This window comes from Nyctereutes procyonoides, unplaced genomic scaffold (assembly GCF_905146905.1).
Source record: "Nyctereutes procyonoides isolate TBG_1078 unplaced genomic scaffold, NYPRO_anot_genome, whole genome shotgun sequence".
In the NCBI taxonomy this organism is placed as follows: Eukaryota; Metazoa; Chordata; class Mammalia; order Carnivora; family Canidae; genus Nyctereutes; species Nyctereutes procyonoides.
In genome coordinates, this window is record NW_026575120.1 from 41,327,263 (window position 1) to 41,349,547 (window position 22,285).

A 22,285-nucleotide genomic window follows, 5' to 3' on the forward strand; every position below is an offset into this window, starting at 1 on the left:
CACCCCTCGGGACAGCCAAAGCGATACCGTGTCCATCGCACGGAGGGATCCACGGTCCGAGCACCCAGCGGATACAACTCAGCCACCGCACGGGTGAGAGTGCAAAAGCAGCTGCCCGGTGGAAGGAATCGGGCACAGGAATCAGCCACGGAGGGCCACACGCTGTACAATCCATTAGGTGGAATGCCCAGCACCAGCAGATCCGGGGTTGGAAAGCAGACGAGGCACCCAGGGGCCAGAGCCGGGAGACAGCACCGACCACTAACGGACGTGAGCTTGATCGCGATGCACGTTGCACCGGTCGCTGAACTTGGGGCTTTGGAAAATCACCACGGATGCACCGTGTCCAGCACGCGCGGTCTCACAAGCCAAAATGTACCAGGTGCCCCTGTTTCTCCTAAGACCCAGTGGCGGGCTGCTCCGGGCAGAGGAGCTGCAGCCGCCCCCTCCATCACCTCCAGGCTAGGCCTCACCGCCGGGCTCCGGCTCACGCCCCCCTGCCTTGCGCTTGCTCAAGGGTATCAGCAGGTGAAGTCTTCCCCACTTAGGGATGCGAACCAAGAGACCTACCTAAGTGCCAGGCTGTAGGGAGGGGCACACAGCCGGGGCGGCCGACCAGAGCGAGGGAGCGCAACACCCCAGACCCCCAACCCCCCTCCACCTCACCCCATTTCACGAGGCGAAAGCTTTCCGACAGGTCACCTCTGGACAGACTCTCTCCTGTCCCGTGGGCAGGGACGGCTCCCTACACTGTCCTGTGATGAGGCTCTTGAATTCAGCAGAGCCACAGGGTCCTTGGAGAGTCATCTACCCTCCCGCCAGCACCACACCCCTCCGCTGATGAACATCACCGCGAGCTGGGACGCAAAGGGGCTTTCCAGCTGGTGGCAGGGTCAAAGTTTAGTGGAACAAGGGCTCAGCCACGGCACGCAGACAGATGGAAGCTCTAGTTACGTGCCACGGTAGGCCGTAGGCGTAAAGATCGTGGGGGACTCAGAGAAACTCAAACATGACGCCTGCTACAGCACCAGGACTCAGAGTGGCGGTGCTTACCGCCATTGTTACCAGCATCACTGACACCACTATCACCCTAGGGGTCACCATCACCACCACCATCATCACGGCCATCACCACTACCATCATCATCAGCATCATCACCATCATCATCACTACCATCACCACCACCACTATCATCATCATCACCACCACCACCACCACCACGATCATCTCCATTAGCATTACCACCATCACCACCATTATCATCACCGTCATCACCATCAGCATCACCGCCATCACCATCACTATGATCACCACCAACACCACCACTATCATCACCACCGTCATCACCACCACCATCATCATCACCACCACCATCATCATCACCACTATCAACATCACCACCACCACCACCACCACCACTGCCACTACCATCATCACCATCATCATCGTTACCACCACCATCACCATCGCTATCATCACCACCACCATCATCACCACCATCAGCATCACCACCATCACCACTACCACCACCATCATCATTATCACTATCATCACCACCATCGCTATCATCACCATCACCACCACCACCGTCATCACCATCATCATTATCACTATCACCACCTACATCACCACCATAACCATCACCACCATCACCACCACCATCACCATTATTAATATTGTGCTGGCATCAAGCAGACTTTCCCAGGAAATGCTCAGCTTTCACATACACTTTTCCTCTCTGTAAGAAGTAACTAGACCCAGAGCGGCCGAGCCACCGCTGTGAGCTGTCAGGACACACAGCACCTCCAGGAAGAGCCCCGGGGAACGCTATTCCCAACTTCCTACCACAATAACTGGGGGTTACTCTTACTACCAGTACACATTCTACAGAGTGAGGGATCCTACTCACCTCGGGATGCTGAGGTCCCTGCACCCAAGTATCTCCTACAGCGAGGATTGCATCTGAGATGCAAGACAGACCAGGTGGGGTCTTGCTGGAAGACACAGCATCTTGGACCTTGCCCACTCCTTTCCTGACTGAGCAAGACTCAAGATGACTCTGGTCAGACACGTGTCAATGGGGCCAAGCCTCAGACACAGACACACCCCACGTGCGGGGTGACGGCCGCCATGCTGGGCATGCCATGGCACCTTTCCGGCTTGCCGGCCCTTCCTGCTTGGCCACGTGTGGCCCAGCTCAGCTGAGCAGCCTTGGCCTCCCCATCGCGGCTTGGGATCTGGAACCCCTTCAAGGCACAGGTTTCCTGTATCCCCAAACCCAAGATGCTCCAGGACTCAAAACCAATTGGTTAGCTACCCTACTAGCACTCCCCCTGCACCTGGTGACTTCTTTATTTTCTGTTGCTGGCTAACCCAGCCTTTCCCAAATGAAAAGCACAAATACTGACATTTAAATTTTAAAATCACTTGGGTTCTGGAGTACCTGGGTGGCTCAGTCAGTTAAGCATCCAACCCTTGATTTCAGCCAGGTCATGATGTCAGGGTCCTGGGATCAAGCCCCACACGAGGCTCCATGCTCAGCATGGAGTCCTCCTGAGAGTCTCCTCTTTCCCTCTCCCTCTGGCCCTCTCCCCCTACAGCTGCTGGTGCTCACACTCTCTCCCCTTTTGCTCTCAAATAAACAAAATCTTTAAGAAAAAAAAAAATCAAATGGCTTCCAGCATTCTCTATACCTGCCAGGGAGGAGAGCTCCCTGCTGCCTCAACTTGACGCCTGAGAGCTACAGACACGGGCCTTCTTCGGATGGGATTTTTATCAAGACACGATGTCCCAGAACAAGAGGCAAAGCCTGCTCGTGGGCTGCTCCGAGCACCCCTCTCCACCGCCAAGCTCCTTCACGCCACACGTGGTACAAGTCTCAAGGCACGCTGCCTCTCCCTGCTCGGTGCTCTCCAAAGCAGGAGCCTCCCTCCGGAGGTGCACACCATGCTCCCCCCCCCCCGCCCCATCCCAAGGCCAGGAGCCACCCACTTGGCATCGGATCATCATGGCTCAGACCAGGACCAGGACAGACCTCCTATCAGAAGTGGGCAGGGTGTCTGGGTGCAGAGCAGGGACCTACTCCTTCTCTACTGTATGTAACGTGTGTGACCTTGGACGGGTCACTTCGTCTACTGACGCCCCCAAAAACTCAACCGTAAGACAGAAATCCATCCCTGCAGCCAAGGGGCCTGCGGGAGATGAAAGGGGTCCGGAGAGCACTGCTTGTCCACTACAGCCACCCCGGGCTCCCAGGCCCCAAGGCGGGGCAGGAAGGCCCTGCCCTGGTCCCCGCACCAGACACCCCAAGGACGAGTGCCCTGCAGACCCGGCCTCCTGAGTCAGCGCAGCCCCACCGCTGCGGGGGAGCATGGCCTCTGTGCTGAGGCCCCGCCAGGCCCTGATTCCCTAGTCCCTGACTCTCGGGAACCCACCCCTGCCCCCATGCTTACCCGCTGGAGTCTTCCACCCTCTGGGCCTGCTGCACTACCATCCGGAGCAGCCCCCACTCCCTGTGACGCCAGGCAGGTGTGCGGCTGCCAACCTGTCCCCACAAGGGGGGCCCAGGGACCCCCCACGCTCTCTGCTGCCCTGTCCCAGGCCCAGGGAGGAGCTTGGCGCCGCCCTGCAAGGCCCCGTCCCATAAGACAGGCATGGGAGGCGTGCACCCGTGGAACTCCACTCACCTGGCCGCAGAGAGCCTCTGCCCGGGACCTCGCCCGCGTCCTGCAGGCCGCCCGCCCGCAGCCCGCCTCCCACGCTGTTGGGAGGCACGGGGCCGTTGGCCTGGCCGCCCGGCATGTTCATGTGGGTGGGGATGGGCTCAAAAGTCGGGTCCAGCTCCAAGATGAGCCTGTTCAGCTGTTCGATGGACTGGTCGATGTCCAGGGTAGGCGAGCCTGGCGCCGGGTCTGCGCTGGGCTCCGGTCCGGTCCCATTCACGACTCTGTCTGGAAACCTGGGCTTGAGCGCTTTGCCGGGAGGGGGCCGCTGTGCGTCGGGGAGATGGGGAGTGGGGCCCACACCCCTCTGGAGGGCCACTCTGCTGCCGCTGCCCCGGGTGGGGGTGACGGGAACCCTGGGCTGGGCCTGGCCCAGGCCGGACCCGTCCTCCGGGCCGCGGCCTACGAGCCTGGCCTCCCCGTCGGGAGTGAAGCCATACTGGTGGGCGGCCACCATCTGCTGCTGGCGCACCCAGGTCTGCGTGGAGTAGCCGCTCTGCACGTAGGCCTGCGTCTGTGCGGACACGGAGGGTCTCCGGAGCACGGGCTGCGGCTGCTTGGCCTCCCGGGTTGCGAAAGGCCGCTCCCGCTCGTACACGGGGTCCACGCCTAGGCTCAGGTCAGGGGCAAGGCTGCCGTGCGCATCGTCTCCGGGGCTGCTGCCAAAGGCATCCGACAGGAGGGAGTGCTGGCTGCTCTGGTGGCCAGCGAAGGGGCCCAGGTGGGCCGACTGGTGTCCCTCCGAGGAGGACAGGGTCCCGATGCTGTCCACGCTGTGCAGGTCATGGCCCGGCATCTCGTCGTCCAGGATGTCCGTCTCCCGGTCCTTGAGCAAGGCGTCCCCATTCACGTGGACCTGGGCGGGCACGACGTGGCGTGTGCCGCTGTACTTGCCGGGGGCATCGGTCATGTCCTGGAGGGGGCTCCCGGGGTCGTCCAGGCCAAAGCCGCTGAGCAGCTGGTCCAGCTCCGCCTTCTCCTGGGGGCTCAGGCCCCGCCTGGGCCCTGCAGCCGGGTGCTCCTCCGTTCTGTCCGTCCTGACCGAGGCGCTGGAGTGGCCCGAGTCACTGCTGACCGACAGGGTGTGGTCGCCGTGCTCCGGGCTGCTGGTGGCCGGGCCGGGCCCGCTGGGGACGCCGGGGTCCGAGGCGCTCTTCTTCCTCACCTTGGCGTAGAGGCTGCCATCCACGGGGCCCTGCGTGTGCGACACTGGGGCAGACAACGGGAGACGGGTCAGTCTGGGCAGGGAAAGGGGACCCGGGGCCCCCGGGGACGCGAGCGTGGTGCACCTGCCGGGACACCTGCCGGGACACAGGGTCGAGTCACCGCGCCCGGGGTCACGCGCTCCTCCAGGCCCCCAGGGGCCTGCACACCCCGGCAGCGCCCGCCAGAAAGCGATTGGAACAGCCCAACAGCTCAGGCCGGGCCCTTTCTACCTTTTTGTGCAAAGAGACCCAAGACTTAGAGAATCTTCTGGAGTCTTTGCCTTGGGGGTCATCGTGCCCCGAGGCCTCAAAGTGAACTTCGTGGCGGGAGGGGGTGGGGGGGGCCGGGGCTCAGCGGGTGAGCCTCCGCCTGCAGCCCGGGCCGCGACCGCGACCCCGACCCGACCCGGGATCCAGTCCCGCACCGGCCCCCCGCAGGGAGCCTGTTCCTCCCTCCGCCTGAGTCCCTGCTACTCTCTGTGTCTCTCACGGATGAAAACAGAAAATCTTAAGAAAAAGAAGCTCGGCCCGTGGCCCGGACGCCGAGCAGCTAAGCTCCTAAACCCCCGGGACCTGAGAAGCAGAGAAGCGGACGTGGGGACGATGGGGCGGGCGGTGCACGGGCCTGGCGGGGGCGACGCGGAGATCGGAGCAAGGGCAGCGGGGGCGGGACAGGGGCGGGGCTAGGGGCGGGGGCGGGGCTAGGGCGGGGCTAGGGGCGGGGCACGGAGATCGGCGCGCAGGCGGCGGGGGCGGGGGGCGGGGCACAGAGATCGGCGCGCGGGCGACGGGGGCGGGGCTGGGGCGGGGCTAGGGCAGGGCGGGGGGCGGGGCTAGGGCAGGGCGGAGGGCGGGGCTGGGGGGGTAGGGGACGCGGCTAGGGGGCGGGGCGCGGAGATCAGCGCGCGGGCGGCGGGGGTGGGGCAGGGGGCGGGGCAGGGAGATCGGTGCCCGGGAGGCGGGGGCGGGGCTAGGGCGGCAGGGGCGGAGCCCGGCGCGCGGGAGGGGCGGGGCTGGGCGGGGCGACGGAGCGGAGGCGGAGCACGCTGCGCGGGAGGCGGGGCTGGAGCGGGGGGGGCGGGGGGCGAGGGGCGGGGCGGGGTGTGCGGGGGCGGTGCTGGGGCGGGGTCGCGCTTGGCCGGGGCTGGGCCGAGGGGCGGGTTTGCACCGGGCTGGGGGCGCGGGCGGGGTCGCTCGGGGCTGCGGTGCTGCAAGGGGCGCGGGGGGGGGGGGGGGGCGGACGCGGGACACTGGAGAGGCAGCAGGGCACCGGCCGTCACAGGGCTATCCCCGGAGGGGGGGAGAGGGGCAGAAACCCGTGTCCGGGCTTCCCGCGGGCGCAGCGTCCTCCCCAGAAGGTCCCACTGAGGCACCGCGGGCCCCAGGGCGCTAGGGGGATGATGGCGGGGAAACACTGGGGGGGCCCCTCTGCTGCTCCAAGTTAGCACCCGGGCCTCCACCTGCGGGGGGTGCCCTCTGCTGCTGCTCCCAGTTAGCACCCGGGCCTCCACCTGCTGGGGGTGGGTCCTCTGCTGCTGCTCCGAGTTAGCACCCGGGCCTCCACCTGCTGGGGGGGGGGCCCTCTGCTGCTGCTCCAAGTTAGCACCCGGGCCTCCACCTGCGGGGGGGGAGGGGTCCTCTGCTGCTGCTCCGAGTTAGCACCCGGGCCTCCACCTGCTGGGGGGGGGGGGCCCTCTGCTGCTGCTCCCAGTTAGCACCCGGGCCTCCACCTGCGGGGAGGGGGTCCTCTGCTGCTGCTCCGAGTTAGCACCCGGGCCTCCACCTGCGGGGGGGGGGGCCCTCTGCTGCTGCTCCCAGTTAGCACCCGGGCCTCCACCTGCGGGGGGGGGGGGGGGGGGCCTCTGCTGCTGCTCCAAGTTAGCACCCGGGCCTCCACCTGCGAGGGGGGGGGGCCTCTGCTGCTGCTCCCAGTTAGCACCCGGGCCTCCACCTGCGGGGAGGGGGTCCTCTGCTGCTGCTCCGAGTTAGCACCCGGGCCTCCACCTGCTGTGGGGGGGGCCCTCTGCTGCTGCTCCCAGTTAGCACCGGGGCCTCCACCTGCTGGGGGGGGGGCCCTCTGCTGCTGCTCCCAGTTAGCACCCGTGCCTCCACCTGCTGCGGGGGGGGCCCTCTGCTGCTGCTCCCAGTTAGCACCCGGGCCTCCACCTGCTGTGGGGGGGGGCCCTCTGCTGCTGCTCCCAGTTAGCACCGGGGCCTCCACCTGCTGGGGGGGGGGCCCTCTGCTGCTGCTCCCAGTTAGCACCCGCGCCTCCACCTGCTGCGGGGGGCGGGGGGGGGGGTGGCTGAGAAGGGAGTGCCTGGGTCGCAGGAAGTGCTTTCCTGGTAACATGGCAGGCTGAGTGCCCCACAGGTGGCCCAGGGCCATGCCTGCTCCTTGGGCCCCTGGGAGCCACCTTCCAGCGTCCACAGGGCCCTGAACTCACCCCGACCTCGCACTCCTGGCCCAGCGAGGTGGGCGCACTGGCACAGTCGGCGGCTCCCCACGGTTCTGGAAATGCTGGGTCGAGGTCACACGACCCAGACTTGTAGGGTCCAGGGGTCTTTTCTGGACCGCACGGGTGACCCCTGGCTAATTTCAGACGTGTCCAAGAGAAGAAGGACAAAGGCCATGGGGGACGGCACTCGTCGGGGTATCATGTGCGACCGCATGGCCGACGCCTAGAGCAGAGCCGACTTGGGGGACGCGAGATACTGTAAGTGCACCAGGTGTTCGCAGCAGACAACTGGTCGTGAGAGCGCCAGGGCAGGTGCTGCCCTCGGGCGGGGCCACCAGGGTGGCGGGCCAGGCGCCACTGCGGAGGCCAGGCCCGGCACGCTCTCCTTATCACAGCGCAGCCTGCGTAGCGGACAAACCTGTTCCTTCCTCAAATGTAAAGAGCTGAACCGGGCCAAGGTCAGTCACCTGCTGGGAGGTGGAGGCAGGACCAGAAGCCAGGCCTGCTGCACCCCGGGTGGCAGTGCCAAGGCTGCTCTCTGTGAGCTGTGCCGGAGGACACTGGAGAGACCCCGAATGCCAGGGTTCAGAGAGGAAGAAACATGCATTCAACTTGGCATCCAGGGGGACCCCGGTGCCAGGACGCTTCCGCCTCCCTGAGCCCCACCGAGCACGCGCCTTCCCTCCATCTGCAGACCGTGAGGCCGGAGGCAGCCCTCGTCCTGTGCGAATCACAGATGCCACCACGCTGGTGACCAAGGGGTCGGAGCAACCCAGGCCAGCAGGCGTCTGGCCGGAGCACCTGCGAATTCTAGAAGCACCTCTCGTGCTGCCAGAGCCGTGCATCCATGGCTTGCAGATCCTTCTCCTTAAATCTCGGTTACACGCGTGCCCAGCTTTGCACGGCAGCAGTACCGTAGCCAGCGAGGCTTATCCGAGCCGCAGTTACTGTGAATCGGAAACTTCTCAACTAAACACGTGCCCGCGATGACTTTAAGGAAAAAAAAGGAAGCCAGGAACGAGCGGTACGGAAGTTCTAACTTAAAATGGGACACTGGGCAGATGTGCCCATGAACCGTCCTGCGTTACAGCCCCTCGGCCGGCCCCAGGCTAGGAACGGTCCAGGAGGTCCCCTTGCCTGGGGGATCACGGGCAGCCCCATGGAGTCTTTATTAGCAGGAGCCGTCTCGGGGTAGTAGCGACCGTGTTCACCCGCACGGGTACCACGGAGCCAACGCTGGCTCTGCACGAGGCCCGGCACTCGGGACGCGGCTCCTTGGCCCCCCCGGGGAGGCGGGTGGCTCAGGGGCCTTCCCCCTGCAGTTCAGACTAGGGTCACACACACATGCCACCTCACGTCTGGCCTGACCTTCACGGGACGCACGTCTCATCTCCAGGAAAGGGCCAGGGTCCAGGGCAGTGAGGCCCCGAGACCGGGCTGCCCAAGCCTGGGGATCACTTGCAGGAGCTCGGATCTTCCCCAAGGCCAGGGCCATGCCCACAGATGCACCCGCTTGGGATCCTGGGTTGGGGGTTCGGCCACGGGGGGAGGGAAGGGGGAGGGGCCTCTGGCCCCCTCAGTTCCCACCCTGTGCTCCGGCAAGGGCTTCCGCTGCTTCTCCAGGAAGGAGCTGGGCTGGTTTTTCAGTGGGAGGAACGGGGACGCCCGGGTCCCCCTACAGCCTTGCGATGGGATATTCCCCCCCCCCCGCCTTTAGGCCGTGTGTGTGCAGCTCACACTGAGGCCCTCTCGGCCCCCCACTCCTCACTGGGGAAGCGGTGATGGTCCCCATCTTCTAGCGTGGTTACGCACTAGCACAGGCGTCCAGGAGGCCACGATCACTGGGTAGAGCGGTGTCCCCAGTGGACGGGTGGACGGAGCCCAGCTCTCCCTCTGGGCCTCATTTCCTGTCTGCCCCGTGCTGCTCCCGGGCCACAGCAGGCACCCAGCTGTCCCTGCCCCAGGGCCTTTGCATGTGCTGTTCTTTGTCTCTGGGCTTAGAAGCCCTGCCCTGAACCCAGGCCCCTGTGGGGTGGGTGTAGGGGCAAGGATGGAGAATTCTGGAAGGTGCAGCCGGGGGCTTCCTCTGCCCTATTTTTGTATCCTTTGCCCTATTTTTGTTTTGACTGTGTGTTTCCAGCTCAAAGGACTTTGGCCAGATCCTTGTTCTGCCCGCGAAGACCCTGATCCCAGGAGGGGGTGGCAGGGACCCGGGAACACGGGATGAGGGCCTCCACTGGCCCAGCCCCAGCCAGGCGCCACCCTGCCCAAGCCAGTCCTTCTGCAGGTCACCCCTCCCTCCTCGCCGCCTCCACCCCTCCAGCCAGAACCCAGGGCTCCTTTCACGAGGAGGCCAGGGAGTAGCCTGGTAATGATTTCCCCGCAGCCCGGGCCGAGTTAAAAATCAAACAAACATAAATAGGGCTCTGATTAGGGCCGCATGACACAGCAGGGCGGCTTATCGTGTGGAAAAGAACCAGAAGCAGGAAAACACAGAACGAGCCTCCCAGCCTCACGGGGCAGCGCCCGGCCGCCCTGCCCGCCCCCACCCACCCGGGGAGGGAGGCCTTCCCACAAGGACAAGGACGGAGAAAAGGTGAGAAAATGGGAAAGACCAAAATACGAACAGAGAGAAGAAAACATCCCTTGTCCCGTCCTGGCTGACGGCAGGCGAAGCGACACCCACCTGCGCCCATGCCGGCTGCCTCCCCTCCGCACACCCTCCCCGGCTCCAACCACTGACCCCAAAAGGACGCAGAACCGACACGGACGGTGTCCAGCTGTCGGTCTTCAAAAGCCGCTTGCAAACACGGAGCAAACCCGATGCCATCAGCAACTTCGCACAGGAAAGGAATTCGCCTGGATGTCTTGCGTGCCGCCTGCCCCCACACTGGACTCCCCCCTCGGGGACCTCCCTCGCCCCCGACGCAGCTCCCGGGCTGCAGAGTCCTGCATTCCGTGGCTGCGGGGTTGGCCGTGCCGCGTCCCCTTGCTCGGCGGCAGAGGGGGACCCCCCGCCCCCGGCCCATCTTCTAGAACCTTCCTTCCTCCTCCTAGATCTCACGATGAGGTCAGACCAGTCCTCTCCTAGGATACCTGTCCTTGCGGCCCCTCCGTTGCCCCCCTTGGGCCACGGGGCCTGTTTGCCCTCTTCCATCGGAGCAATTTAGGGTACGAGCACGCCTCCACTCCCTCCCTGGCGCCCTGGCACCAGCCGCCACCAGGCCTCGAATGCCGATTAAGCAGCCTGGTGCCCTTGGGCGCGCATTCACCTCCCTGGTCTCACCTTCCTCGTCTGTGCAGGACCGAGCTGCAAAGGGGAGTCCGAGGAGAGCCGCCTGGAGGTCAGGGATGGGGGCCGTCCCGTGAGCCACCCCGAGGGCGTCGCCGGCCCTGCAGGCCCCCCTCCTGTCCTGCTGCGGGCTCCAGAAGCCGCTACAAATCGCGTCTTCTGGGCCCAGAGCCCGGGGAGCAAGAAGGAGCCTGACAAAGGAGGGTGCGGGACTCAGCTCCGCCAGCCTCACCCGTCGTCGGGGGTTCGGTGGAAGGAGGGATTCTCAACAGGTTTTAGAATAATTCCTCCAAAAGTCTAGTCGTTGTGCGAGCCGGCGTCGGGTGTCCCCCATGTCCCACGCAGAGCCCTGCGCCCGCCGCCCGCTTCGGGGGAGTCCCCCGGGCCCTCCTGTCGTGCAGACGGCGCGCCCGGGTCCCAGCCTTGGGGCCCAGAGCAGGACCCGGGGGAGCGGGCAGGGGGCCCCGCGTCCTCTGGCCTGGAGGGGAGATGGGTGGTCTCGGAGGGTCCCCGGGATGTCCACCCTGCACCCCCGGGGCTGAGGCTCCCACGGCCCGCTCTCCACCACGGACACAGCTGCTGGCCAGCATGGTTTCCTTCCCGGGCGTGCGGCCGGGGGGTCACTAGCGGAGGCCCGTCATCACGTGAGCCCAAGGCCACCCTCTCCCTCTACCTTGGTTTCTGTTTTACGGAAAGCCGAAGCAGCTGGGCACCCCAGGCACGGAAGGAACCCCGGCTTCCCTCCTGGGGCTCAGACCCCCAAGAGCAGCAGGTGAGGGCGCCTCGGCGGCTCTACTGACTCCTCCCGGCGTCCTGCCTCCCAGGAGCACCACCTGGCTCCCCGGTGCCTCCTCCCACGGGTTGGGGAGCCTTGCAGAGCCCCACACATGCATACGCACGTGCAACCGGGGGCACACGCTGCCTGTTTACCTTCCTTCCAAGTGGCCCCGCAGCGTGTCCGGGGGGCCCCCGCCGTCCCACGCAGAAGGGCCTCCACCCAGAAGGCGCCCGCGGGCGGAGGGGAGCCTCCCCAGCCTCCCGCCCTTCCTCTGGGGCTGGGCCAGCACCTTCTAGGTGAAGCCGGGAGAAGCTGGGAGCTCCACTCCGCCAACCGCGCAATGTAAACACGAGGGCGGGGCTTCGTGCATCAGGTTTCGTGCAAGTGGAGCCCTGGAGGCTGAGGAGGCGGAGCAGAGGCTTCCAGGGCCCGAGCTCAGCCCACCCGAGTTCCCGAGTTCCCGGGAGGCCTCCAGCCCCAGCCGAGGACCAGCCCGCCTGCGTCCCAGAGCTGGTGGCCAGCACACGTCTGCCTGGGCCCTTCCTCCCTTTCAAGCTCCCTTTCAAGCTCCCGTACGCGTCTGTCCTCATCACGCAGGCCGGGCCTCCTGCTCTCCCTGCACCCCTCCCCGTCCACGCCGTCCACGCCCTCCCCTACATCCGCACCTTTCAGGCCTCAGCACCTGCTCGGCGAGGCCCCGCGCCTCCACTCTCCAGCGAGGGACGTGCCTGGGCGCACCTGCTCCCTGCTCAGCACCCAGGCACCCTCGGGTTAGCAGGCACCCGCTCACCCACTTGCCACCGAGGGCCGCTGTCACCGCGGTAAGCGAGGCGACTAAGCGAGCTCCTCGCAGCAGCATCTCCCCGCAGGAGCTCACGGGGAAAGGGAAGGAACCAGAGCTGGACGCTGCCCGGAGCGTCTGGGGCCGCGGCCGGTGTGAGCGAGGACCCGCCGTCCCCCAGACCGGACGCCCGCATGAGGAAGAGGCCTGGGCGCCCCTTTCCGCGGCCGAGGGACGCAGGCTGCACACCGACCCTGGGCCCGGGGGCCAGGATTTCTCCGTGCCGCTCGCTGTCCCCGTGCAGTTGCTCCAGGGTGGGTGTCTTCACGCATCACCAACGAGCCGCCACGGGCCTTCGAGGACACGTAGCGACCTCACGGGCCCAGGTCGCGGCCACCAAGCACACGGCCACCATGCGCTCCCGCCAGCGGGCTCCTTTCCACCAGCCCCGCCTGCACCCTCCCCTGCCTGACGCCGCCTCCTGTCTCGAACACACGCGCCTGCCAGCCCGCCACGGACATACCAGGCGTCCCCAACAAGAAGGGCCCCCCCCAGCTGCCCGGAAGCAGGGGCCACGGGGACCACCCCACGGCTTGGCTCCGAGGGACGCGCATCCCCTGCCCAGGGAGCAGGAACACGGTGGCAGCCTCCCTCACTGCCCTGGATGGACGCGCCCGCCTGCGTGCACTGAGCCCCTGCGGTCACCGGGAGCTTGCACAGCTGACAGAGGGTCACACGCTGCCTCAGAAGTGACCCCGACTCCAAGAAGTGTCCGGATGCTTTGCAAACTGCACGCTCTGGGCTGGATCTGCTCAGGAGGACTCCAAGAAGGGACAGCGTCTCACGCTCCCGCCTCCCGCCATCCGCGCCGCCCCTGACAACAGCCTCCAGGGCAACGACGGGAAAGCACGGCCATGCCCCCGTCCTTGGACCTGCCCCTGGGGATAAAGCCCCCAGTCTACATGCAGTTGTGCGTGTAAAGGTCTTGTTTGTTGGCATTTAACTGCACGCCGTCCCAAAACGACCGTGCGCGGCCAGTGGCTTCCGACGTTACCCGCCGAGCTCGTCTCCAAGCAGGACGTGATGCACAACCTCAACGTGCCAGGCCCAGGAGGCAGGCGGTGGGCGGGGGCCTGCTGAGGACAAGGCCCGTCCTGGGGACACCCCCGCTCCCCGCCTCACCAGCACCACTGCCAAGGGGACTGAGGCCTGGCCGGAGCCTTTCACCTGGCGACACCCGGGGCCAGAGGCCGGGGCGGGTGGGCTGGGGAGGGCTGTGGGGACGCAGCCCCCGCCCCGCTCGGGCTCTTGTCCTGCCCACACTGAGGGGCCCACTCTTTCCTGCAGGGGTGGCCTCGCCGGACCTCCCCGGGTGCTGCAGGGAAGCCACCGGGGAGGAGGCGCCCTCCTCCTCCTGGCCTGGGGGAGGCCGGTCTCCCCATGGGGGACAGGGAAGGGCTGTCTCAGGGCCCGTCTATGCATTCCCATGCAGGCCGAGGGACGCCGTCCGGGGGTGCACGGCGGGGCCCTAGGTTTCTCCCATCATCAGCGTTTCTGTGCTTGGCTTACGGCAGCTGAAGGGCTCCGCCTTCACTCACCAGCTCTGGGATTTCAACCTTAAAGCATGGCTTGACCCCCCCCTCCCCCGCCCATAGCAGACGTCCCGGCCACCCCTGGGGGGTCGCAGGCCCCCCGACCTCTCAAACACTGGCCTGCAGGAGCCTGCCAGCGAGGAGAACCAAGCTGCTGGCCCCCGAGGCAGGGCGCTGGTGACAGTCCCGAGCCCGCGCTCAGGAAGGACGTGGGGCGGCCAGGACGGCCAGGCTCCGCGAGCAGATGCAGCCTCCGAGGGCGGGCGCGACAGCAGGACCCGGAGGGAGGGCACGCGCCACCTGCCTTGCTCGGAGGAGGTCTGGGAGCCGCTGACATGAGCACGGACGGGGTCCAGGCGAGCACACCCGGCCAAGGACCCGGCCCAACCAAGCTGACTGCCTGGGCCTGCGCCAGCGTCCGCAGAGGACGACGCCGCTCGAGGCCCGGCCGTCCCGGGGGCATCCACGTGGGCTCCCGGCTGCAGCTGCCTCCTGACCGCTCGGGCTAAAAAAGCCTAGAAAAGCCGCGGCTCCGAGCGACCAGGGCGCTCACTCGGGCGGCTGTCACTCATTAAACTGCCTCCGACATCACGGTCTTCTTGCCAAAGGGCCCAATCCCTACCCAAAGGACGTGTTTATGGTTCTTGGCCTAGAGAGGCAGACTCTGGGATTCCAGGTAAGAGAAGCACAGTGTCCTCCTTCCTGACGGGTGCCGGCTATCTGGGCGCGGGGTGGGGGGTGGATTAACTCTTGGGGTCCTGGGATCACACCCAAAAGGTGGGCTGGGGCTGGAGGTGAGGCAGGTGACGGGAAGGTGCTTCCCCAGGTCTGAGCAGGAGGCCGGGTGGTCAGCTGCACCGTGAGCCGGGGAGGGAGCGAGCGGGGCCTGCCGGGGCTCGGGGAGGGGTTGGGGGGTGCAGGGAGGGGACTTCCCAGCCCGGGAAGCGAGGGGGGCGGCAAGCGGGCCCGCAGGAGCAGAGCCAGGCAGGATGCCGCAGACCCTCCCCGCAGACCCTCCCCTTCCGCTCAGCCGCCCAAGATCCAAAGCTCGCTCTGGTTTCCAGATGTCAGAGCCGGACCAACGCTTCCGAACCCGCTTTTGAATGTTACAGCTGGATCTGGAACGTGTAGCAGGCGCCCCTGGGCCAGCCCCGCACGCCCCTGTGCATGCCCTGCTGGGAACCGGGAGCGTCCTGCGTGCAAGGGTCCTGTGTGCGAGGGGATGGGACGGACGGGGCCCTGTCACCTGGGAAGGTGCAGGCACTCGAGTCCCCGCCCGCCGGCCGCTGCCACCCCGGGGTCGTCTGGGCCACGCCTGATGGGGGGTGTTGCCGGTGAGCCCTCGACAGGGTTGCAGAGCCCACACCTGGGTGCCGCGGCCCCCTCTGTGCACCCGACGAGCAGCAAAGCATCCTCTATGGCCAGAAACTCACCAAGGCCAAGGCCCAGAATCTGGAGGCCAGGGCGCCCCGGAGGGCTTCACGTCCCCCAAGGGCCGTGCTGGAAGCTTTCCTGCACCTCACCCCAGGGCTGGATCTGGGGCGGTCTCAGTCGTCTATCTGCTAGTACGGGGCCACCCACTGACCACCCCGCGTCACCCTGAGCCCAGGCTCCCTTCCAGGGCTCTCTGGCCGGGATGCTTCCTGGTGGGACAGGCCTCCCCTCCCCTTCCCGGCATCCCACAGGCCTGCGCCCTCCGCCTTCCTGCACCCCTTGCCCCCTGCCTGCAGGAGCCACCTCCCCCCGCCAATGTCACCGAGGGACAGGCTGAGCAGCGGCGCCGCTTGGATGGTCTCCTAATTCCTGGCACGTGCTCCAGTTACGGCACATGGGGTGCGTCCTACGGGGACCGCTCAGGGAGGCACACAGTGCACAGACCACACGCTCACGCCCGCTGACGCCCACGTACACACACGTATGTAGTATGCTCCTATACGGACGTGCACATCCCCACACACGCATGCATATGGTGCATTTGTACACACATATACACAGGCACATGCATACGCAGACGCGTACAGACTTGCACAACTACGTGTGCACACATACACGCGCATATAGGTGAAGACGTGGCTTACAGACACGCACACCTGGGCCAGATGCACAGCCATAGCGTGTTTGTATTTATAAACACACACATAGACACGTGCACATGAGCATGTGTCCTGGCACGTATATACGTATGCACATGTGAGCACACATGCATGTGCAGGTGTCCACACACGCGTCCACACATGCACAGCTCACGTACCTGCACACGCACGCCAGAAGGCCTGCTCATCTTCCCCTCCCCGGGATCCTCCCGGCACAAAGGCACCAGAGCTGCAGGGCAGGTGGATCGCACGAGCCATGGTAAGAAAGGGGGTGCAGGGGTGGAGGTGATCTCTGGGGCTATCCCGTTAGATCCCATTTTACAGGTGGGTTAGTGGAGGTTCGGAGCGGGAAGCTCAAGAACAAGCATCTTGAACAACCCTCCCTGTGGACAGGGCAGCAGGACCGCGGGCGTCCCAGAGCCCCAGTGCCAGTGGCAGGAGCGGGGGTTGAGGGGGCAGGACCGTGGCCCCGGTGCAGCAGCCCTCGCGGCTGTCAGCACTGCCTCCCGGGGGCGATGCTCCAAACCAGGGAGTCCTCCCCGTGTGACGGTCGGCGACACTCGGCGGCGCTACACTCACGCGTCGCTGAGCCACACCAGCGTGACGGCGACAGAAACGTCACCGGAGTCTGGGGCACCGCAACCCGCCGTCCCAGGCCCCGGCGCTGCTGGTCTGGCCATGCCGTGGTGGCTGTCCAACAGCGCCAGGGCCGGGCGACATTCACGTGCCCTGTCTCAGACGCCGCGGGGGCCCACGAGCCTTCACCCACCCCGCGTCAGGTCCCCACCGAGCTCAGAGGGAGTGACGACACCGTTACGGGGCCCTGGGATCTGCGGGACGGCTCGGGGTCACCCGGGCCACGTCCACTTGGCAGCTCCGAAAGGGGCTAAACACCGTGCAGACAGCTTCGGGGGCACGGAGGAGCGGGGTTCCGAGCATGCGCGGGGCCGATGCCGGCGCAAGACACTCGTATGGGGTGTGGACGCTGAGCCTGCAGCAGGCGGCCTCTGCGGGACACGGTGGTCTGCGTTCTCGGGCCCCAGACGCCACGGTGCACGGGGACCCAGCCGAGACCCCAGCGCTGACGCTGTTCCATTTACTCCCCAGTGGAACCAGTGTGACGAGGAGCATTTTGGTTTTCCCTCCCAAGTGAGGCCCGGCCGTCGGGTGGGTGGCGGCGGGTGACCGCGGTGGAAGGCTGCGCTGCCTCCCCACTCAGATGCACAGGAGGTGGCTTCCTTGGGGAAGCCCAGCAGAGCCTGCCCCGCGGCCCTCTCCCCCTTCGTGATGGTACCTGGGGCCCGAGTGGTCCATCCTGCGGGCAAACGCGTGTGCACACGTGAGCACGCAAACAACACGCCAGGGTCACAGCAACCTCAACTAACCCGAAGCATCAGAGGTCCAGGGACACAGAGTCACCAGGAGGCCGCCCGTGACCAGACGCTTGCGCCCCAGTAATAGGGAAGCGGGGTGGGGGGGTTGGAGCTCCCCGGCCGCCGCCCACCACGGCCGCGCCACACGCCCCACCCAGATTCACCAAGCCTGTGTCTCACCAGCCCCCCCAAGACGCGCAGCGCCCGGGGGCGGGGGCTCTGGGCCCCTAAGGACGGCAGGGTTTCTGGCAGCTGAGCAGAGAGCGGGGACACCTCCCGTGGAAGCGCGAGCAGCCCGCCCTCGCTGCCCCTCGCCTGGACCCCGGCAGTGGCAGCCACACCTACCTTCTCCCCCTGCGCCCAGGCTCTCGTACGAGTCCCAGCGGATCAGAGGGTCTGCTGTGTTGAAGTCCACAATCACTCCATGGTCGTTGCACAAGTGTTCACACCCTGCGTGGGAGGAGGTGTCACTCACTGCCCAGGCACGCCAGCCCGACGGAGAGGCGGAGGCACGCCGGGCTCGAGTGCCAACAGCCAGCACCAAGACCCACACTCCCGCGCCCACACCGCTGGCGACGACAGCCGGGGTGCACTGCCCTCAACGCTGCCGGCAGGCACAGAGGGGATGCTGGTGCTCCGTCCCCCCGGCCACGTCCACCTAGGTCACGTCCGTCCTGGGTCCCGTCCACCCCGGGCCCCATCCACCCCGGGCCCTGTCCACACTGGGCCCCGTCCACCTAGGCCATATCCAGTGGGGGCCCCATCGACTCTGGGCCCCATCCATCCCGGGCCACATCCACCCCAGCCCTGTCCACCTAGGCCACATCCACCCTGGGCCCCATCCACCCCTGGACCCCATCCACCTAGCCCGCGTCCACCCCGGGCCCCGTCCACCCCTGGACCCCATCCACCTAGCCCGCGTCCACCCTGGGCCCCGTCCACCCTGGGCCATGTCCACTTTGGCCCCGTCCACCTAGGTCATGTCCACCCTGGGCCCCGTCCACCTAGGCCACATCCAGCTGGGGCCCTGTCCACTCTCGGTCCCATCTACCCTGGGCCCCATCCACCTAGGCCACATCCACCCTGGGCCCCATCCACCCCTGGACCCCATCCACCTAGCCCGTGTCCACCCCGGGCCCCGTCCACCCTGGGCCACGTCCACCTTGGCCCCGTCCACCTAGGTCATGTCGACCCTGGGCCCCGTCCACCTAGGCCACATCCAGCTGGGGCCCTGTCTACCCCGGGCCCCGTCCACCTAGGCCATGTCCACCCTGGCCCCATCCACCCCTGGACCCCATCCACCTAGGACCTGTCCACCTAGGCCACATCCACCCGGGGCTCTGTCCACCATGGGCCCCATCTACCCTAGGCCCCATCCACCTAGGCCGTGTCCACACCGGGCCCCGTCCACCCTGAGCCAAGTCCACCCTGGCCCCGTCCACCTAGGCTACGTCCAGCTGGGGCCCTGTCCACCCCGGGCCCCGTGTGCCTCATCTGTACAAGACCACCCAGGTCACTTCACGGACAGGGACCCAGAGGCGCCGAGCGACCGGCCCCAGGGCAGAGGACGGAGAGGCAGGTCTAGGCCAGGACTGCGGGCTCCGGGCTCCCAGACCACGTGCCGACCTGCCCACGTTCTGGGCAAGCGGATGGGGTTCTGACCTCACGAGCCCTACACTTAACCGTTAACTAGGGCAGCGACCTCAGAAGGAAGGCGGCTACTTTTCCCAGCAATCAAGGCCTGAATTAAAACGTTCACGCATCCAGCTCTCTCTGTAAGAAAGAACCGTTCGCCTTGACGACGAAGGGGCAGATTTCTCCTTCCGTGTATTTTTAGAAGAAAGGAGAATCTGCTTTGCACATAAATATTTGCACCCGAAGACGGACTTTTAATCCTCTTCCAAAACATTCGATTGTTTTTTGGGGACAAGCAGACATTTACCAGGATCTCCCAGCCTGAGGGACAGACTCTCAGGGACTGAGGTTCCGGGCCCTTCCTCGGGCAGAAGTCGGGCCATTAGTGGGGTCTAACGATCCCCGGGCCCCACAGTCTGCAAGCCACCCCATACCCTCTGAAAAACAGCCTGTTCTTGGAACAATTGTGATGGCAACCTCCCGCTGTGCACAGAGGTGGGAGACCGTACAGAGACCCCAGGGGACCCACGTCCCCTCGGGCAGGCGCCCCACTCCGGCGCCGGGACCCCGCCTACCTTGAATCTTCTCGGGAGTGGCGGAGAAAAGCAACTCAATCTTGCCGTTATCAGGAAACCTGTCATCTGAGAAAGGAAGATCGTGGACAAGGTCAGAGAGGTGGGGCAAGAAAGCAGGGGCCAGGGGTACGCTTCCGCCCCAGCCCGGACGGTGCCCAAACCCCAACGGTGCGGACGTCCCAGCGTGCTCCTCCAGAATGTTCTCTGGACCACGGCTCCGTGTTCCGTGAGGCCCGCCCCGAGCTGTGAGCAGGTTCCCCGTCGGGGCGTGGGGAGAACGGGGCCAGAGAGCAACCAGGACCCGCTGCCAGCCGCCTCCACGCCCCAGCCGCTGGCGGGCCTCACCTTGGCTCGCGTTGTCCAGATCCTCCTTCCCGAACACGAGGCCGTAGCCCTGGACGGCGCCCGTGTGAAACTGCAGGCGGAAGATCACATCGCGGGTGGCCGAGCGGTACTTCTTGTGATAGCACTTCACCTGGTGTGCAGAGGGGAGGGCCGGGGCCAATCCTGAGCAAGAGGGGCGGGCACGCTCCACGGGGCCCCAACTCTGCCACCTGCTGCAGTGTCCCCACTGCTTTGGTGCCCCCACTGGGACCCGAGCTCGGAAAGGCCACCGCCTCGGTCTTCAGACCAACACATGTGAGCCTGCTTGGACGGGGTCTGCAGGACGGCCCTGCGACCCCGTCTTCCTGGCTTCTAGTATTTATTTAAATTTAAATTCAATTTACCAACATACAGTCTAACACCCAGGGCTCATCCCGTCCAGTGCCCCCCTCGGTGCCCATCACCCAGTCACCCCATCCGCTTGCCCACCTCCTCTTCCACAACCCTTTGTGTTTCCCAGAGTTAGGGGTCGCTCGTGGTTTGTCTCCCTCTCTGATTTTCCCCACTCAGTTCCCCCCCTTTCCCCTATGATCCCTTTCACTACTTCTCACATTCCCCGTATGAGGGAGACCACGTGATGATTGTCCTTCTCCGACCCACATACTTGTTCCCTCAGCATCATGCCCCCTCATCCCATCCTTCTAATAACTCCCCGTGGAGCTGACTTTTTTTTTGTCGGAATTCTCTGTTTCAACTTAAACCCTTTCTGTTTTGGCGGGAGAAGTGGCGGGCCGTTACCGTCTGTGCTGCGCTAAGTGCTTCTGTGCTTGCTACAACCTAAAGAGCAAGGGGGACCTGGGGCAGAAAGGGAGAAACCCAGAGGGAGGGGACCGGGCATTTAAAGCCCCGAGCCAGACTGCCCCATGTCCTGGATGCTCACTGAGACCCGCCTGCAGAGTTACCAGCGAGGAGATCTGAACCCAGGCCCGAAGGTTGGGGTGCACTGGGCCCCTGGGCACAGCCCAGGGCTCTGGGGTGATGTGCTGACGTGCAGGATGGAAGCACCCCTTCTGCACAGCATCAGGGACCCCGAGGGTCACTTCCCACCTTTACGTGGGTGCCCTCCCTGCCCAAAGGGGTGAATGGGCGCCGGGGCCACGGGGAGGGCCCAGCACAGCAAGGCCCAGCACAGCGAGGGCTCCTTTCCAGGGGCCCCAGGGGCCCACGGCCAGAAGCCCGTGAGGGAGAAATAAAGCCCCGGGAGCCCCGGGAAATGTGCCCCCCTGGGCAGAGCCAGGGTTGTTTACCTCTGTGCCATCTACATGAGGAAACAAGGAAACGGCCTGACAAATAAAGGAGAGACTATAAAGCGAGCGTCCGGGGAGGGTCTGGCGTTGACCCACACGCTGGGCTGGCCGGTGTGAACGTGGCTGCCCGGGGCATCGGCACCGGCCCGCGGGGATCCGGGAGAAGGGGGACAAGTGCAGTCGGCTTGTGCAGCGGCGGACCTACAGCCCCAGTCCCCTGCTGCGGATGCTGGGGTCTCTGATGTCTTGGGGGCCCAGCCCAGGGCTGACCCCTGGGATCCCTTCCACAACATTTGCACGTGCCTCCCCACCTTGTGAGCCTCAGCTGCACGCACCCCCCCACCCCGCAGACTGACCGCTCGACAGGGCACCCAGCCACCCAGACCACAGAGGGGACCCCGCAGGGAGACCTGGTGCCCCCATCTCTCCAGGACAGGCCCCTGCACCTGGAACGTGATGGTGACCTGGGCAGGAGGTTCCCAAAGTGTCCTAAATGCCGAGGGGAACCTAACTTTGTAGCAGCAGGACAAAGGCTCCAACCTAAGGGGGCAGCCCAGCCCCCAGGGTCAGACCCAGGAAGAAGCAGCCCTGCCCAGGGTGGGTGCCAGGGACCCCGGGTGACCTCGGGGCAGTGTGGGTGCTGGGCAGACCAGCCCCCCGGCCGCAGCCCTCTCTCTGGGGGCCTTCCCCCCGCTCCATTGACAGGCTCATCCTGCAGCTGGCTCCTGAGGGACAGCTCACCTCACCTGGCACCCCCAGGCCAGGCCAACCCCTCCCCCCGGGGACCCAGAGGGAGATGCAGGCTCCATGCAGGGAGCCCAATGGGAACTCGATCCTGGGACCCCGGGGTCACACCCTGGGCCAAAGGCGGATGCTCAGCCCCTGAGCCCCCCCGGGTGTCCCCAAGACCGCTGGTTGTTGATGGGACAGGGCTTGGAGTGGAGAAGTGACCTACGGCACCGCCCGGTGCAGATGCGCGCTCTCCTGGGGGCTCCGCGGATCCTGGCCAGCACGCTGGCTGGCACCCCGGGCTCCCCACACGGCCCTGGCAGCCTCACCCGAGCTTCTCTCCTCACAGGTGGGGTGGCACCTGCCGCCCGGCTCGTGCACATGCGCCCGATTCTCCTGGAGATGCAGAAGAGCACAGGAGCC

The 22,285-nt window shown here is 65.8% G+C and overlaps 1 protein-coding gene across 14 annotated transcripts in view; it reads right to left on the bottom strand.

The window, feature by feature from the left end:
- The window catches only part of TNS3 (tensin 3), a 159,743-nt gene that overhangs the window by 47,919 nt on the left and 89,539 nt on the right, over nucleotides 1–22,285 (bottom strand). For all 14 annotated transcript variants that reach the window (XM_055334625.1, XM_055334619.1, XM_055334624.1 and 11 more), the window contains 4 exons: nucleotides 19,848–19,977; nucleotides 19,503–19,568; nucleotides 17,638–17,742; nucleotides 3,687–4,931 (listed from right to left, as the gene is read on the bottom strand). In XM_055334625.1, coding sequence (XP_055190600.1) covers nucleotides 3,687–4,931; nucleotides 17,638–17,742; nucleotides 19,503–19,568; nucleotides 19,848–19,977 — 1,546 coding nt within the window. The remainder of the gene's footprint in view (nucleotides 1–3,686; nucleotides 4,932–17,637; nucleotides 17,743–19,502; nucleotides 19,569–19,847; nucleotides 19,978–22,285) is intronic.